Below are 16,590 nucleotides of genomic sequence, written 5' to 3' on the forward strand. Positions count from 1 at the left end.
AAGTATCACAGTTGTGGATAAGGTATTGACCTTACAAAAAGATTGACTAAAGGGTATTATTGCTCAGTGTATCTTAGGGCAGAGTTATGGTATAGGCATATATGCATATATTTACAGTGTGTGTTCAGTTGCTAAGTCTTGTCCGACTCTTTGTGGCCCCATGGACTATCACCCACCAGGCTCCGACTTTGTAGGGCTTTCCCTAGGCAAGAATACTGGAGTGGGTTGGCATTTTTACATATTTACAGGATGTCTATATATCAAACATATGAGATGGAAAGTATACTTCTAGTAGGAGGGTTGTAACAGGTTGAACCACATGACAGTGGTTCATAGGACAGAATAGACACAAACCACGTGTCTGTTTTTGTACAACGGAGGTGGTAGAACATTAATTTCATATATTCAAACTAACAGACTCCTGCTTAGAATATCCAGACATAAAGATAGATATCAAGAAGTAGTCTTCTATTTATTTTAGGAAGTTTTCTGGCATAAATAGTTCATTTGGATCCATTTAAATGTGGCATTAGCCTTATTTTTTTTCCCACTTATGTTCTTTAGCATGAGGCATAAAATTGAAAATCTTAGAATTGCTTTAAGGCATCAGGTATATGTTCTTACAGACTTAGCATTTAAATAATTATTGTGTCTATTTCATAAACTTAGACTAACAGAACTGTATTAGATAGTGCTATCCCTAATTTTCAAACTAAAGAAAAGCCATTTTCCTGAAAAAATATACATACTAGCATAGCTAATAAGTGACAGTCCTAGAATTTGAACCCAAATCTTTCAGATTTTGTGTTTTTGGCACCTCCCTTCTATTTCCCTTCCTCTGAAAAACTAAAGTTCTATCAGATTAAAACCTACATTTCTCATAGTATTTTTCTCCTTAAGAGCTTAGATATGGAAATCACCTGTTTGCTGGCAAATTTTTCTATTACATTTAAAACAGTTTTTAAAAATTAGTTCATAGTTACCCAACAGAAAATGAAATAACATTTTCAGTTTATAAATATAGCAGATGTTTCCCCTCTTACTCACTTCAAGAATGATTTACTTTCTCTCATATAAAGGTCCAGGATGTACTTTTATCAAAGGGAAATCCTTAAGATAGCTGAAAAGAATAGTATGTACTAATATACAGTGTTTAGTTCTTCCACAGAAAAGCAAAGAGGGTGCAAGGAGGGCGGGTTTAGTGATTAAACAGCCAAGTGTTTGGCTCTTTGTGCTTTTACCGCTGTGTACTACCAGATAGAGGTCATACAGCCTACCGTTTTTCCTTCTCTTGAAATATGCTTTCTACAGTCTGTAAATATTGAGGAAGAACATCTCAGTAGTAAATCTAAATAGATGAAAAATTAGTTTAGAATTAATGCAAACCTTTTAATTATAAAGGCATCTCACCTCATATCTAGATCAAAAACTTAGCTCTTCTATTGTTTTTTTAAGTGACAGAACTGCATTTGAGCTCTGCTGTCCAGCCTTCGAACTGTTTTGTATTCTGGCTGACTGTTTCTGTCAGCACTATTTTCCATGATTATTCTGAAGTTTACTCAACCCAGTGATCCTACATTTGCTTATAATGTTCCTCGTAGTTATCACGTCTTTCTCTTTCACTGCCTCTTCAAATGTTACTGCCATTCAGGATTCTGTTTAATTATACTTCTTGCATCATCTTCTCGAGTTTTCTTACCAACACTCATTTCTCTTTTTCTAGAGTTCTGTCAGGAGAACAATTTAGTACTTAATTAGAAGTCATAAAGTATTTAATTTTTGAATGTATATAGTCTCATCAAATAGGCTATGTAAAAACCATCTGCTAAAAATAATTAGCCAGAAGTTACTTGTTAACATTTCTTTTTTGTTAAGTGATAGAAATTTCCAACACACTTCTGCCTTCCCCAGGATTGTTTTTATGGTGACATCACTCCAATATATTCTAGTATAACAGGCTACAATAACAAATGAAACCTTTACAAATTGAGGTAAGAAGGAAAAATAAGTAGCTTAGGGCATTTTTAAAAGATAAATTAACATAAACTAAAAACCGTTCTTACTGATTTAACTGGTATTTATACACTTAGTTCAGCCTCTGTGCTAGGCCCCCACAGGAACATGTCATGGTAACTGCCAAGAACATAGGCCTTGGTCCCTGTACATGGAGACAGACGAGAAGCCATGTCTTCTCACTGCTGCATAAGACTTGTTGAGCAGCCTATACTGTCAATTCAAGGTTTGGTTGAATGACTCTGATCAGAGTTCTTAATAAATGCTGACTATTTGTGGGTTTTTCTTTTTTTAGTATCACTCAAATAAAATTTTATTATAATGCATAATGGTCTTCCCAGGTGACACTAGTGGTATAAAACCCACATGCCAATGCAGGAGACATAAGAGACGCACGTTCGATCCCAGTGTCGGGAAGATCCCCTGGAGGAGGAAATGGCAATCCACTCCAGTATTCTTACCTGGAGAATCCCATGGACAGACGAGCCTGGCAGTCCATGGAGTCACAAAAAGTCGGATATGACTGAAGTGACTTAACACACACATACACATAATACATAATAGATTATCTCTGTAAATTCTCTTTTGTTCTTGTTCAGTAATATTGCCTACTTAATCATCTGGAGATGTGCAAGGAAGCATTTAAAAATTAATGCAGGATGCTGACCAAGGAAACCTTGCCTTCTCCACAGAGAAAGGGGTTTGTTAGGAGGATTTTAATGTACTCAGAAACACAAATTACTTAGTAAGAAATGACATTGATATCCAGATTATCTGTGAAGAGTTGTCAACTTACCCTTTTTTTCCTAAAGATCTGTGTGAAAAATATATGTAGTCACCTACCTGTGTTTTTATGCTCAGCTGCTTCAACTGCCTGGACTTCACTAGGTAGTTTCTAAAGAGCCCTGTTGAATCTTGCATTCTAAGTTTAAAAAAAAAAAAAACATTATATTGTGTAATTATTTGCCTTTGAAAGTTCAAGTTTCATGGGAGAATTATGTCATATGTTTATAACTTAATAAACTAAATTTTGTTAGGGCCTTCCCAGGTGGCACAGTGGCAAAGAATCACCCTGCCAGTGCAGGAGACCCAGAAGACATGGATTTGATCCCTGGGTCAGGAAGATCCCATGGAGGAGGAAATGGCAACCCACTCCAGTATTCTTGCCTGGAAAAGTCCATGGACGGAGGAACTTGGTGGGCTATAGTCCCTGGGGCAGAAAAAAGTTGGACAGGACTGAGCTACTAAGCACACACATATATGTCTATTTTGTTAGCATTTTTTTAAATCAAGCAAAACGTAGTCGTTGAATTGGTCAGTTTAAATTTGTATGTCTCTTGACTTTGCAGTTATATAATTTTTCTTATAAATAAATTCATACATATATATGTATACACTATATAAGATTGTTTGTTAGTATTAGCTACAGCAGAAGATTGGAAACAACCTAAATGTCCTCAGTGAGGGATAGCATTATAAAATGTGTGTTCATGTATGTAATGGAACACTACTATATTTACCCATTAAAAAGAACAAGGCAGGTTTATATATTTTAATCTGGAATTATCGCTAAGGCATATTATGTGAAAAATGCAGAGAATAGTACAGTATGCAGACATATTACCATTAGCAAAATATTAATATATTAATAACACATGCTGAAGTATGCCTTCTTCACAGAGTGAGGAGTTTGACCAGAAGATTTTGATTTAGGCAAGAACACAGATTTCTTAGCAAAGTACATTTCTTTATTATACATGCATACACTGGTCTGAAAATACACATATTGTTATGTAAATAGAAGGGTGCCCTAAAAATAGTGATATCCCTCAAGAGGAATAGAATGAGAGGAAAGCTTTTCACTTTTTTCCACCCTTTTCGGGGTTTTGTTTGTTTGTTCTTTGGCTATTTAAAATTTGTACTTTTCATCCATACCCCTTCATACTTTGGAAATTTTTGTTCCGTTTTTAGTTAAAAAGCAAGATTTGTATGACTTAGTAAAAATAGCACCAAGGCTGTGAAAGTGAAACTAGTTTGCCAAAACAAAACTGAATGATATAAAATAGTATATATTTAAACTGTTTTTCCTTTGGATGGGAAATAATAAGGTCCTTCAAAGTCAAGAAATCTTTCAAGTAAAATTCGTGCCTGCAGAATATATTTGAGAACTTAAGTCAAACCATAGCTCTAGAACTCTCATTGCCCCTAAAAACTTCCCAGTTTGTTTTCTCTCTCTCTCCTGCTCCTTTCTTTTGTCCTAGTGTCTTTCCTACTTTACGATACTGCTGTTTAGTTGCTAAGTTATAGTCTGACTGTTTGCAACCCCATGGACTATAGCAAGCCAGGCTCCTCTGTCCATGGAATTTTCTAGGCAAGAATACTGGAATGTGTTGTCCTTTCCTTCTCCAGGGGATCTTCCCAACCCAGGGATCGAACTCTCATCTGCTGCTTGGCAGTCAGATTCTTTACTACTGAGCCACCTGGGAAGCCCCCTACTACACATTGCCTATTCAGATTGAACCTCTTAGCTTGGGGCAGCAGAATCCTGGTTTCCATTTGAGTCTGTTGATTGAGAGTAATCAGCTTTTCTTCTTCATTTGCTTTCTTGTTGATTGAATCATCTTGTTAATTGAATAATTTTTGTTAATTGAAAGTCTTTGGAAGTCTCCACAGTTTATGTTAATTTTTTAGATGATTTAATAGTCTTCAGTGTATTACTTAGCATTAATCAAGAATGCTAGTTATTCACTGAATATGATATTCATGACAAGTTCTAATAGGAAGTCATAACTAATTGCTCCTTGGGTATGTAAAATATTATCTTAAAAACATATAAACTGGAAAATTGGAATATATAATTTGTAAATTTCATTGACAGAGGTGAAATGGGACTCATTCCATAAGTTAAACTAAATCATAATTATATCCTACCTTGTCCTCAAAATTATTCAGTTATTTAAGAAATTAAAAGATGGGAAGGGAATCTGTTACTTCTACAGATACATGGTAAGCTTTATTGAGAAGCACCTTGAAGAAGTAGATGTGATAGAAAATGAGAAATATATAATAAGAATATATATTACCTCATAACACATCTATGTAAATGCTCAAAATATATTTTTCTGCATATTTCCTATACCAGCCTCCAACATCAAATAAGATGTATATCAAATTACAGTCCATTGAGATTTCAGGAAAGTAATCAAGTGAAGTAATGAGAGTCTTCCATGATCCTCTGAGTGCTTTCCTAATATATAATTAAGAGGATTGAGGGTGTAACACTTCTGTACTCATCTGTGGTTTTCTGATTTGCAGGTGTAACAAGTAACACTATCCAGCCTACTCCACAGACTATTCCGGCCATTGATCCTGCACTCTTCAGTACAGTTTCCCAGGGTAAGTCAGCTATTTTATGAGGTATAGTGTATCTCCTATTTGGGGTCATTGTTTTGTGCTTTTATCTTGGGATGACTGTATCTGAATGTCTAGGTAATTTGAAATACAGTTCTTTAAATGCCTTTATTCACCAAATTCTCCAATAAACCAAGATTATTTCTTAGATCAAAAATATTTAAATCCAAAGGCGTTTCCCCCCCCTCCCTTTTTTTAACAATTCCTTTTTTTATGTACTGCGGGGTATAGTGGTACAAACATGTAACCAAAGCTATCGTGGAAGCTTCTGTTAGTTTAGTTCAAGATTACCTCGTGATTTGATTACAATCTTCTTTACCTGCACTGAGTTAGTAGATTATCTAAGAAGAGAGAAACTAACCACAGTTGAAGATAGAAGTCTCTGAGGATTGTTATTTTGATTGATTGGTTCATCAGGCTAAGTGATTATTTTATTAATTCCAATCTTTCTAGCTTTTCTGGAAAGAGAACAACTTGGGTGTTCTGTTTGTTTAATTTAGTCTTTTTCAGAATTTTCTTCATATGTCTGATGAGATTAGTCCTTTTATATGTAAGATGAAGACCTTGATTGGTTACTTTCAGTAGCTGTCATTGAATTTCCCCTGATGTTATGTCTGCAGGTCTGTTTTCCCACTTGATTTTTCTGTTCTCTCTTGTGAAAACAGGCTATTCAGCTTCCTCCTGCATCTCAGCCATGGATAAAGAGATTTTTTTCTTGGAGGGGAATGGCAAGGGGTGTACCACACATACCTTGTCAGTCCTAGCTCTATCTAGGAGGTTAATTCCATGATTTTAGAGAGACATTCTCTATCTTTTTAACCTAGGGTGCCATGTGAGAGATGGGAATGCAATAGGGCAAAGGATGTGCACGTATGCAGAGGGTGATAGAGTGAGGAAGGTTAGACTGATGGTGTAAAGACCCCTAACCCCACTCCTCATATAGCTAGACCATCTCTGAAGTTTCTCTAGGTAAGCTCCACATATAGGCCTCCTAAAAACATGTTTTGAATTGGAATGTTTTTCCACTCTTATCTAACAGCATGTGTGTTAGCCACTCAGTCGTGTATGACTCTTTGCAACTCCATGGACTGTAGCCCACCAGTCTCCTCTGTCCATGGAATTCTCCAGGCGAGCATACTAGAATGGGTTGTCATTCCCTTCTCCAGGAGATCTTCCTGACATAAGGATCAAACCCAAGTCTTCTGCACTGCAGGCAGATTCTTTACTGTCTGAACCATCAGGGAAGCCCATCTAACGGCATACCTCCATTTAATTTCTAGTTTTCTAGAAATTTCTTTAAATCTCTTGTCAGTTACCTGTTCCAGTTTTTTACAGTGTTTGACTTCACTGCTTTTCCTTCAATTTTAGGATTTATTTCCTTGTGTTTTGCCTTATCATTTTAATATGGTTTCAAAAGAAAAAATTACATATGCTAAGTCTGCCATCTTACCCAACCAAACTGTCAGGTATGAATGCAGAATGCTGCTGCTGCTGCTAAGTCACTTCAGTCATGTCCGACTCTGTGTGACCCTATAGATGGCAGCTCACCAGGCTCCCCCGTCCCTGGGATTCTCCAGGCAAGAACACTGGAGTGGGTTGCCATTTCCTTCTCCAGTGCGTGAAAGTGAAGTCACTCAGTCGTGTCCGACCCTCAGCGACCCCATGGACTGCAGCCTTCCAGGCTCCTCCGTCCATGGGATTTTCCAGGCAGGAGTATTGGAGTGGGGTCCCATTGCCTTCTCCGTGAATGCAGAATAAATATTGTTAAATATGTAAGGATTCTGAAGTTTCACCTACCACATACTGTTTCTAAAGAAGTTACCAGAGGATATGCTCCATCAAGAGAACAATGATAACCAAAAAAAGAAATATGAGATATAAGAAATGGTGAAATTAATCGTATGTCACCTAACAGAAAAAATTCCATTGACAACTTTTCCATAGGCTTGAAAAGCAGTTGCTCTAAAATTAGAAAACCAATTTCTTAAACCTCCTTTAAGAAAACTGAAGTGGATTCCATGCAATATATACAATAAAAAGCTGTAGAATGTGAAAGAAATGGATAAGAAACCATAGAATTTGTCTGCCAAGAAGAATGAAAATATCCAAGAAAACATTTTAAATTGTACAAGAAATTTCAAGTAAGAAGCAAACTGAAATATGCCATGATTTTGAACAATAATAGAATTATGAAATATAAGAAAAGGGATTTTGTTTGACTTGGACACAAAGAACATTCTCCTTGAAATGGCATAGGCTTATCACAAACAGTATTTTATTCAAGACAGAATATAAATCAACACTGACAAGTTGAAGGTAGAGAGAGGTATTTCAAGAGGTTGAAAGGTGGAATAAAAGAAGGCTGTATTTAGGGGGAGTATCCAAAAGTGAAATGTTGACATTTTTGCTAGAGTTGATGAAATAAGACAGAAGTAAGCAGCTAAGCAACTTGAAAAAAAATAATAAATTTAGGAGGAGACAGGGTAAGAAAGAAGGAAAGAGTGTACATGGGTAAATCCTTTACCTTCTATAGCAGAGAGGAGGCCTTACAAGTAGCTGAGAAGAGAAGCGAAGCAAAAGGCAAAGGAGAAAAGGAAAGATACACATCTGAATCCAGAGTTCCAAAGAATAGCAAGGAGAGATAAGAAAACCTTCCTAAGTGATCAATGAAAAAAAACAGTAGAATGGGAAAGACTAGAGATCTCTTCAAGAAAAGTAAATATACCAAGGGAACATTTCATGCAAAGATGGGCACAATAAAGGACAGAAACGGTGTGGCCCTAACAGAAGCAGAAGATATTAAGAAGAGGTGGCAAGAATACATGAAAGAACTATGCAAAAAAAGATCTTCATGACCCAGATAACCACAATGGTGTGATCACTCACCTAGAGCTAGACATCCTGGAATGTGAAGTCAAGTGGGCCTGAGCAAGCATCACTATGAACAAAGCTAGTGGAGGTGATGGAATTCCAGCTGAGCTATTTCAAATCCTAAAGGATGATGCTGTGAAAGTCCTGCACTCAGTATGCCACCAAATTTGGAAAACTCAGCAGTGGCCACAGGACTGGAAAAGGTCAGTTTTCATTCCAGTCCCAAAGAAAGGCAATGCCAAAGAATGCTCAAACTACCGCACAATTGCACTCATGTCACACGCTAGCAAGGTAATGCTCTAAATTCTCCAAGCTAGGTTTCAACAGTTCATGAACCAAGAACTTCCAGATGTTCAAGCTGGATTTAGAAAAGGCAGAGGAACCAGAAATCAAATTGCCAACATCCACTAGATCAAAGAAGAAGCAAGAGAATTCCAGAAAAACATCTATTTCTGCTTTATTGACTATACCAAAGCCTTTGACTGTGTGGATCACAACAAACTGTGGGAAATTCTTCAAGAGATGGGAATAGCAGACCACTTTACCTGCCTCCTGAGAAATCTGTATGCAGATCAAGAAGCAATAGGAAAAACTGGACATGGAACAACAGACTGGTTCCAAATTGGGAAAGGAATACATCGAGGCTGTAAGTTGTCACTCTGTTTATATAACTTATATGCAGAGTACATCATAGGATATGCTGGGATGGATGAAGCTCAGACTGGAATCAAGATTGCTGGGAGGAATATCAATAACCTCAGATATGAAGATGACACCAACCTTGTGGCAGAAAGTGAAGAGGAACTAAAGAGCCTCTTGATGAAAGTGAAAGAGGAGAGTGAAAAAACTGGCTCAGTACTCAACATTCAAAAAACTAAGATCATGGCATCTGGTCCCATCACTTCACTGCAAATAAATAGGGAAACAGTGGAAGCAGTGAGAGACTTTATTTTCTTGGGCTCCAAAAAATCACTGCAGATGGTGACTGCAGCCATGAAATTAAAAGACACTTGCCTCTTGGAAGAAAAGCTGTGACCAACCTAGACAGCTTATTAAAAAGCAGAGACATTACTTCCCAACAAAGGTCCATCTAGTTAAAGCTGTGATTTTTCCAGTAGTCATGTGTGGATGTGAGAGTTGGACTGTAAAGAAAGGTGAGCACCAAAGAATTGGTCCTTTTGAACTGTGGTTTTGGAGAAGACTTGAGAGTCCCTTGGACTGCAAGGAGATCAAACCAGTCAATCCTAAATATTCAGGAATATTCAGGAATATTCAGTCCTGAATATTCATTGGAAGAACTGATGCTGAAGTTCCAATACTTTGGCCACCTGATGCAAAGAACTGACTCATTGGAAAAGACCCTGATGCTGGGAAAGATAGAAGGCTGGAGGAGAAAGGGAGGACAGAGGATGAGATGGTTGGATGGCATCACCGACTCAGTGGACATGAGTTTGAGTCAACTCTCAGGAGTTGGTGATAGACAGGGAAGCCTGGTGTGCTGCAGTCCATATGCTTGCAAAGAGTCAGACACAACTGAGTGACTGAATTGAACTGAAAAACTTATAAATCAAGAAACAATGGTATAAGATTATCATTTGGAGTTAGGGAAATAACCTAGAGAAAACAAAATCATTATTTGGTTTAAAGAGAAATCCCTGTATACCCAGTTGATAAAACTATGTCTTTCCAAGGTTGATATATCTGATCTTGACAGAGGACTGTTCAGTTGTTAAGTCATGTTTGACTCTTCAACCCCATGGACTGCAGTACACCAGGTTTCCCTGTCCTTCACTGTCTCCTGGAGTTTGCTCAAAATCATGTCTATTCATCGGTGATGATATCTAACCATCTCTTCCTCTGCCAACCCCTTCTCCTTTGCCTTCAATCTTTCCCAGCATCAACATCCTTTCCAGTGAGTCAGCTCTTCTCATCCGGTGGCCAAAGGATTGGAGCATCACCTATAGCGTCAGTCCTTCCAGTGAATATTCAGGGTTGATTTCCTTTATAATTGACTGGTTTGATCTCCTTACAGTCCAAGGGACACTCAAGAGTCTTCTCCAGCACCACAGTTTGAAAGCATCGATTCTTCAGCACTCAACCTTTATGGACTGACTCTCACATCCATACATAACTACTGGAAAAACCATAGTTTTGACTATATGGACCTTTGTTCACAAAGTGATGGCTCTGCTTTTTTTTTTTTTTTTTTTTGGTCTCTGCTTTTTTAATACACTGTCTAGGTTGGTCATAGCTTTCCTTCCAAGGAGCAAGCAGTTTTTAGTTTTATGGCTGCAGTCCCTATCCGCAGTGATTTTGAGATACAGATGTGAGAGTTGGATTATAAAAGAGGCTGATCTCCAAAGAATTAACGCTTTCCATATGTTGTGCTGGAGAAGACTCCTGAGAGTCCACTGGACTGCAAGGAGATCAAACCAGTCAGTCCTAAAGGAAATCAATCCTGAATATTCATTGGAAGGACTGAAGTTGAAGCTCCAGTATTTTGGCCACATGATGCGAAGAGCTGACTCATTGAAAAAGACCCTAATGCTGGGAACGATTGAGGGAAGGAAGAGAAGCAGGGGACAGAGATGAGATGGACGGCATCATTGACTCAATGGACAGGAGTTTGAGCAAACTCCCAAAGGTATTGAAGGACAGGAAGCCTGGCATGTTGCAGTTCATGGAGTTGCAAAGAGTCAGACACGACTTAGCGACTGAACAACAACAACAGTCTGTGATTCACAACAGTGAGGACCAACTATGATTGTAATCTTTAATACTCAACAAGTATTTGGAGGCTGTGTATATGTAACACACTGGTCTAGTTACTGTATGTAGATGTATAAGTACGTTATTTTAAAATCGTAAATTTAATGTTTAATTCTGTATGAACTTAATATTTTTTTAAGTGAGAAATAAAGTAAATATGGCTTTTTTATAGTCATTCATTGAAGTTATTCAACACTTACAAGTGCCTGAAAACTGGGTTAGAAACTCTAGGATATATTACTTCAGCATTCTTTTTTGAAAATTTTAGAAAATATTAATTTGGATACGAATTTAGTATCAGAGTATCTAGAACTGCTACATAACTTTGAAGTAGGACTTCATATGTCAAAATTTTCATTTTATGCTTTATTTTCTGGCAAAATTAAAAGCAACTAAAAGAAAAGCAATTATATTTATATATGTTCATTTAGAAAGGGAATCAAAATATATTATCTTTTCTTTGTATTCTGTACCCCCAACCTTCTGATCAGTTCTTAAGAGTCCTCATAAAAATTTCTAAAGAAAATGGTATTTATTTCCAAAGATAAGACACAAAGTTTTTAATTTCACTTTTAGGAATATATATTCAAATCTAAATCTTAGATTAAATATTTTCAGTATGATTTTTTTTTTTTTACCCAAATTGTTTGGCTGGGTCTATCCATGTTAAATATATGTGTATCTAGATAGAAAGCTTGATGAAAATCAATTTTAAACAAAGAACTAATAAGGATTGTTTAGGTTTGATTGTGTAGTTTAATGATATGTTTTAGTTAATCCTTAACCCTTTACATGCTTAAAAAAATTTAGATAATGTATGTGATATTTGTATAAAGTTTGTTACTTAATTTTCTATTTATATGTATATTCTAGTTCAAATGAGGTTTGAATGTCTTAGACTGTGTATATTGTTCCATAAAAAGAGATTCTCAACAGTTCTGACATAAATACCAAAGCTGCTTTCCTTGTTTTATACAGAATATGAATATATAATTTTTTGCAGTTAATTTGCCAATATATAAAGGCTTCCAGTTTATGACTTCTGGAAGGAAAATCTTACTCATATAAGTCATTATGCATTGGCATACATATAGTTTATATTAATAATTAAATTTAAAAGCATAAAGAAAATTTATTCAAATACAACTAAGGGTTGGGAAAAGACCTTCATATTTTTATATAAACTTAAACATTTTCTGTAATCTTGAGTATAAGCATTTACCTAACCTAAATAACACTTTTTATATTCTTTATAAATGTTTTCATTACTCTATTTTTCTCTTAGGAGATATCCGACTAACACCAGAGGACTTTGCTAGGGCTCAGAAATACTGCAAGTATGCTGGCAGTGCTTTGCAGTATGAAGATGTCAGCACTGCAGTGCAGAATCTGCAGAAGGCCCTCAAGTTACTGACTACAGGCAGAGAATGAAGCCTTTGTACAACATCCGTGCATTTTTGGCTTAAAGAACTAACAGTCCACTACTCTATCTTCAGCCTATCAGGAGCACAGTTTTAAGGAAGACTTCAGTTCCATTGACTTTAACAATGAAATCTGTGTCTGTGTATCAGATTCCTATTGAAGTATTCATCAGCAGCCTCAACCAGTTTTCATTGTCCATTTAGTGGATCCAGTAGTCTCTGAGTGTATAGCTCTCTAATGTGAGCAAGGTCCTATAAATGCCCACTGAACCCTGCTTGTTCAAAACATGAAAACACTTCTATAAAATGTATTGGGAATTAGCTTTGAATCTTTATTTAAATAAATGAAGGAATCTTATAATCTCTAATTTGAACAAACAGACCATAATCACTTTGCTATAAAATTCTGAACTTAACTTTTAATAGACTGCCAGAATATTCCAGATTAGAGATCATATTTTGGTTTTCCTCAAGATTAAACAGATATGAATGTTCTAAACTGGTAGATGAATCTGAAAGAGACTATATTCAAAATTTCAGTTTATACTCAAATGGAGCTATGCTAAAAAATAAAATGTTCATGAAAGGAAAAAATAATGACGTAAAGAGGTAGCATCAATTCTAGACATAAGAATAATGTTGGTTGCTCAGCTGTTTTCCCTTAGCCATTGACACTTAAGGTGAATTGGTATTTGCTTCCTAGGCAGTTTGACTGCATGTATTAGAGAATGAAAACAAGATGTTTGTAGTAATGCCTGGAAACTTGGTGCTTTTGAGTTAAGGTTCTCTGCTGCTATGGAATGGATTCCATAGAGTATATAGCTACGAATGATGCAGATTGTAAGAACATGATTCTCAGTTGTTGAGTTTATAAGTTTTTTGTGGGGAATTATGAACTTACTGTGTCACCTGCATTTGTGCTGTGTAAAAAATAAATACAAGGTTTCTTTTAACTAGTTTGACTTGTTGCAGAGCCAGATATCATTTTTGCATGCTGAAATTGTCACATTTTTAAAGTCAGTTTTTAAAATGAGAGAAATTTGGCAGATTTACCTGAAATTTATCTGATATATTTCATTCATTACACTAATATTTGGAATCTTTTAACATAGGGGTCAGCAAACTGTGGTCTGTGGGCTGACCACTTGTATAAATAAAGTTTTATTGAAACTGAATTATTTATTTTTTGTGCTTGGTTGCTTTCCATGACTGCAGAATTATACGGCCTGCCAGTCCAAAATACGTACTACTTATTCCTTTATGGAAAAGTTTGCTGACCCCTGTTCTAACAGGCTATTTGGAAGAAAATGAATCATTAACTCATAATGTCTTTCTGTTTTCCTTTGCATAAGTATAGTGCTATTGTATAGAGTTTGATAGAATGAATATGCAGAATAAACAGTTTTAAATTATTATAAAAACAAGCCCCACATAAACAAGCCTCCTGAAAAATATTTTCGTGTCTTTCACAGCTAAATTCTTAGAACAGTTGTAGAGTACAACATTTGCATGTGCAATTCCAGGGTTCTGATACAGCTCTTTGGAACTTTATTGAAATAGAAAAATGACTTGGATGATCTTTTATGTTATAAAAGGTAAATATAAAGTATAGCTCAGCAAATTTTTGTTCAGATCCTAACATGTCTGGCCACTGGGAATAAAACTGTCTCCTCCCATTTCACACACTACCTGTTGCTCCCAGTTGGGAGAGCGCATGGAGAGGAGAAGATGGTATGAAAACCATAGAGAAGTGGGCTTTGTCTTAGCAACTCCTATCTGTAAAATGGAGGTGACACCACTAGCCACCTTAGAGTTCAATATGAAAAGTGAAATACTACACATGAAATACTCAGCAAATAGTAGCATTCCATAAATGTTTATTGTTACTAACATTAATGTTGCAATGATAATGAAATTGATAATTAATTTCCTGAATATCAGGAAATCCCAGTTGTCTCTGCAGCCCATTACTCTAAAATGCTTTTTTGCAGGAAGAGATTGATCTATAAAGGTTTTTTAACTTTGTGATTCTGCATATAAAATCTGACAGGAGAAAGAAATTTTCTGATATATCACTAGGGTTAGGTAGTTTTCATTTGGTCAATCAGCATGTATTTATTGAGCAGCTGCTATGTGCCTGGTATTGTTCTTTGCATGAGGAAACAGCAGAAAACAAGAAAGAAAAAAAAAAAATCCCTGTCTCAGAATTGTATTCTAATAGGGAGGAAATAGATAAAAAAAGAATATCATATATTATATTCAACCAGTCGCATTTGAAAGAAGCACTTTAGGTAATCTGGTAGCCCCTCAAGTTTGAGTAGTCTACCCCTACTCCTATCAGATTGAGTCTAGGAGGAAGATTCCCCTAAAGTGTGGTCACTGGACCCCATCAGCATCACAACAGGAATTTGAAAGTTCTGGAATCACATTTTAGGAACTTCCATATTAGACAGTGATAAATCCTCTAGAGAACACCAGAGTATGTAATGGGAAATGCTTGGGTGTGTGTGTGGGCCTGTGCACAATTAAGTAAGATAGGCTAGGCCTCACTGAGGTGACTGTTGAGTGAAAAAGGAAAGGAAGAGCATTCATGGCACAGGGAGGTCACAAGAGAAGAGGTAAGAGGAGAAAAGTGAGGAAGGCTGATGAAGGAGTGAGAAGCTCAGGATCACACAGGATTTTTGTGAAAGACTTGGCTTTTCCTCTGACCAAGATACGGAGCCAAAGGATTTGGACAAAAGAGTAACCTGGTAAGACTTTTTAAAAGGATTATATTGCCAACTGTGTTGAGACAAAGACCATAATGTGGACAAGGGTGGAAACTGCAAGATGAGTTAAAAGTATTATGGGACTTCCTGGAGATCCACTAGTTAAGAATCTGCCCACTAATGCTGGAGACACGGGTTCAATCCCTGGTCTGGGAAGATTCCACATGCCATGGGCAGCTAAGGCTATTGAGCCCATGCTCCAGAGCCCTTGCTCCACAACATCAAAAGCCAGCACAGAGAGAAGCCCATGCAGCACAACCAAGAGTAGCCCCGACTCATCACAACTAAGACCCAGCACAACCATAGGTAAGCGAGTATTGTAATAATTAAGGTGAGATGTCACAATGGCTTAGATCAAGGATAGAAGTGGAGGTTATAGGATGTAATAGGTTTCTGGCTATTTTTTTTTTAAAAAAAGAGAGCCACAGTATTTCTGGTAAAGTGGATCTGACACATAGGCATAGAAGGAATGAAGGTTGATCGCAAGATTTTAACAAGTGCTTGGAAGGAGTGAGTAGTCTTTAATAGCAGTGGGGAAAGTGGCCGAATTCTGCTGACATTTAAGGCTGAAATGCAATGTTCCCAAGTTCTTGTGACCATCCCAAGTAAAACTACTTGATAACATTGTTTTGTCGATACAGACAGAGGAGGAAGGAAAAATAAGATAAGTTCTGTCTACATTGATTGTCAACAGACATCTCACCAAATCACTGCTGAACTGGAGCTAGAAGCCAAGAATGGTTCCCAAGCCTATGGTCAAGGAAGTTTACAGGCTTCAAGATTACACCAAGCAAAAGACCCTGGTTGCAGGTCTAGTGTTCATATAATTTATTTACATATGACTTCTAGAAATCTGATGTTACTGTGTGTTGGTTCAGAAAAGGTTATGTACTATCCTTTCTAAAGAAATTTAAATCCTAATAGCAGTGTTAACATCTGCAACTCTGAAAGAACAATAACTGGGTGTTGAACAATGACTTGGGGTTGAATAGTTATCTGCAGAGCTTTCTCTGTACCCCATTCCCATTTTTTTTTTAACTTGACTCATTTTATGTTCCAAAGCAATTGGATCAGATACCTAGTTTGGATCATACGTAAACCTCCAGCAGTAGAGAAGTTTTCTCTTAGATCATAAAATTTTAAGGCACCCTTCATAAGGAGGGTAAGCATACCTGGTTGGTTGTAATCTTTGATATCTGTGTGGGATTCTGAGACTAACAGCTCATTTAATGGAGTATTCTTATGAAGGACATTTCAACCAAGTGACACTTTTACAATAGTGAGTATAATAACTAACATTTGAGTATTTACTAAATACCAGGCACTGATTTGAGTAT

The 16,590-nt window shown here is 36.6% G+C and overlaps 1 protein-coding gene across 2 annotated transcripts in view; it reads left to right on the forward strand.

Annotated features, from left to right (window-relative positions):
• The window catches only part of VTA1 (vesicle trafficking 1), a 72,754-nt gene extending 59,313 nt beyond the window's left edge, over positions 1 to 13,441 (forward strand). For both annotated transcript variants that reach the window (XM_069599292.1, XM_069599293.1), the window contains exons 7-8: positions 5,329 to 5,409; positions 12,350 to 13,441. In XM_069599292.1, coding sequence (XP_069455393.1) covers positions 5,329 to 5,409; positions 12,350 to 12,495 — 227 coding nt within the window. In that variant the 3' untranslated portion in view covers positions 12,496 to 13,441. The remainder of the gene's footprint in view (positions 1 to 5,328; positions 5,410 to 12,349) is intronic.
• The last annotated feature ends 3,149 nt before the right edge of the window (positions 13,442 to 16,590 follow it).

The sequence above is a fragment of the Ovis canadensis genome, chromosome 8, assembly GCF_042477335.2.
Source record: "Ovis canadensis isolate MfBH-ARS-UI-01 breed Bighorn chromosome 8, ARS-UI_OviCan_v2, whole genome shotgun sequence".
NCBI classification, from domain to species: Eukaryota; Metazoa; Chordata; class Mammalia; order Artiodactyla; family Bovidae; genus Ovis; species Ovis canadensis.